The sequence below is a fragment of the Sprattus sprattus genome (genome assembly GCF_963457725.1).
Source record: "Sprattus sprattus genome assembly, contig: scaffold_55, whole genome shotgun sequence".
Lineage (NCBI taxonomy): Eukaryota > Metazoa > Chordata > Actinopteri > Clupeiformes > Clupeidae > Sprattus > Sprattus sprattus.
Genome location: NW_027666726.1, coordinates 131,222 through 134,112, shown reverse-complemented (window position 1 = coordinate 134,112; position 2,891 = coordinate 131,222). Strand labels below are relative to the sequence as shown.

The window sequence follows — 2,891 nt, the reverse complement described above, 5'->3', positions numbered from 1 at the left end:
TGCAAGGCTAAAAAACATCAGCAAAACAGAAATCCCAGTTGGCACAAGGTTGTATCAACTGACGTTAGCTGCCTCAAACATGTAGTTTAGCTTTTACCGCCGCTTGGTAGCCGTTACCTAGGAGATTATTCTTCTGCAGTGTGACTATATCGTTTTTTGGCATGCCAAAGGTGGAGCTTTAACTACTGCCATCTAGTGTTCAGAGAAAGCTCTAACTAATCTATGTCCAATGTTGAAGTGTAGACCGGAAGCGACCGCCTATGTTTAGGCTAGTTTAACGCTGCTAGTACTCTTCTGATTGCCACTACCCTAACACTGCTGTAATACTTCAAAACAACGGAGATAGCTTCACACGTTTATTACTGGATTTCTGCGGTTGGTAAAATACGTTTCACGTGGAATTATTTGGAATGGAGAGACATGAATCTAATTCAGAGTTGCCTGTTGAACGACAACATGAGGACTGTTTGAGCCGGTCCACTCAAGAACGCTGTCCCGTCAATTTCTCTGTGGCTGTAGTACTGCCAGCCGCAGGCTCCGGCGAGAGAACGGGACTCTCCACACCGAAACAATTCTGCAAGATTCTTGGAAGGCCTTTGATCAGTTACACAATTCATGCATTTGAGAGAGTGTGTTGGATTGACAGTATTGTTGTTGTGGTTGCCAAGGAGAGTCACGACATGATGGCAGACATTCTTCACAAATACAACCACACCAAAGTCAAACTAGTGGAAGGAGGACCAACCAGACATCGGTCCATTTTGAATGGATTGCTGGCCTTCAGTGAAACAGGAGTTGGTCCCAAATTGCAGAAACCAAAGGTGGTCATCATCCATGATGCTGTCCGGCCATTCCTTGAAGAGGACTTCCTCCTAAAGATAACACTGGCTGCCAAAGAGCGAGGGGCCTCAGGAGCTGCCCGACCACTCGTCTCCACAGTGGTGGCAGCGACCGCAGGGGGATACCTCGACTACTGCCTCGAGAGGGCCAAATACAGAGCCAGCGAGACACCACAGGGTTTTATTTATGATATCATCTACCAGGCTTACCAGCAATGTAGTGAGGCAGAATTTAAGTTTGGCACAGAATGCTTGGATTTGGCTCTGCAGCACTGTGGCACCAGCGCCCAACTGATTGAGGGTCCACCAACATTGTGGAAGGTCACACACAAACAAGACTTGGCCTCAGCAGAAGCTACCATTAAAGAGTCCCTCTCCCAGTCGGCCTGTATCATCTCAGGGGAGTGCACTGAAACACACGATCTGTCCACCTGTATGAAGAGCTGGCTCACGGCGGCGGGCATGAGGGTGGATGCAATACCAAACACAGAGCGAAGCATGACACTCTCAGCCAGCAGAAATGTTATCAAACTTTCCGTGAACAGCTCTGATTTTGCAGAGATTAGGGAAATAATGAAAAGGTGTGAAGAATCCAAGGACTTTCTCCTGTATCCAGTTATCATTCTTTGGGTTTTCCTGAATGTGTCGGATCAAGTCACCCTCAGACAAGAAAATGATGAAGCCTCTACCATCATGAATTTGGCTGAGGAAGCCAAGAAAATAAATATTTTCCTGTATGGTGTCCAACTCAGTTACAGTAAGGTGTCCACACAATGGGAGAGAACAGTGAATAGACTATGTCAGCTTACCATGGCCCTCATCAGAGACAGAAACGATGCCTTTACTGGACAAATGCTGCAGGCCTGACCACAAACACACTCACAAAGACATAAATGCATTTCATCATGCAACTATCTGTCTTTATAATGGAAATCATGTAAGGTAAATGTTGTATTCAGTTTATAAATACTTCATTAATGTAATGTTGCACTTGTATGTCACTTTTCAAAGTATATTGAATATACCTGTAACATCAAAACATAAATGAACTGTGGAACATTAAAAAAAAATACAAACTGTTGAAGTGTATGTCCATCCTTTTTAGCTGTTATCTAAATGACTTGACTGAACTGTGATGAAACTCAACAATGCTCACTGCGTGACAAGCGGTGAATACGGGACTCCTGTATAATCCCAGATACTCCACAGATGATTGGATGTATCTGGGAGTTTGCTGCACTGTTACGCAGTGTTTCCTCTCCCAAACGCATCATCAATGTTGTATGTATCATGTTTATACCATGTTGTGTTTGTATGTATTGTGTACATTTACCACATGTAGGCTAGCATGCTCATCCTGATGCATGCGTGATTTCATCTGCCATGTTTCTCCTCCCCTTGTCCTCCCTCCGCTTCCGCCACTACCCCACCCTTCTTCTTCCATCTCTCCCCGGCAGGCTCTTGCCCCTGGCACCAATGATCTTGCCCTAAAGGGGTTCAGGGGTCTCAAACTATTGTATTGTTTTGGCGCTATATAAATACAATGTAATTGAATTGACAGTGACCTGTGTATGCTCACTGGCAGTTCTTGCAGATGATGAAATATACTATGTTGCTACTGATCAAGTAAAACTTCTGAGACACTAGCAGACCTAAGCCTGAATGGTTGTTAAAGATGACTGTGAATTCTCTATGGGATGTATGTTGCTCTGCAGTCTCCTCTGGCTTCTCATCCATGCATGTACTAAATCTTGTGAATTCCTTTTGCATTACATTTAGTCATTTAGCAGACGCTTTCGTCCGAAGCAATGTACAAGGGAGAGTCAATCTACGAGTAATGAAGATCTAGTCTAGTGTAACAATAAATACTATTTTACATAAGAAATAGACTAAAAGAGCAGGACTGTAGCAGCTGTAAGTGCAGGTTTAGTTCTACTTCTGGTTTCCTCTGAGTGCCATGATGGTGAAATGACTTCAACTGTCTTGATCTCTCTCAGGAAGTGCCTGGAATAACCCTATAGAGTAAGCTGCATATTTTATGAAATCTGATGA

General features: G+C 43.9%; 1 protein-coding gene across 1 annotated transcript; it reads left to right on the top strand.

Moving 5' to 3' along the window:
• Positions 1–313: 313 nt before the first annotated feature.
• Positions 314–1,814, top strand: crppa (CDP-L-ribitol pyrophosphorylase A). The gene has a single exon (XM_080861076.1). It carries the CDS (start codon positions 411–413, stop codon positions 1,704–1,706), a length of 1,296 nt encoding a protein of 431 aa, XP_080717202.1. The 5' UTR covers positions 314–410; the 3' UTR covers positions 1,707–1,814.
• Positions 1,815–2,891: the final 1,077 nt, after the last annotated feature.

What these genes read in the sequence shown, in the direction of transcription:
- crppa (XM_080861076.1), top strand. Translation starts at nt 411, where the DNA reads ATGGAGAGACATGAATCTAATTCAGAGTTGCCTGTTGAACGACAACAT.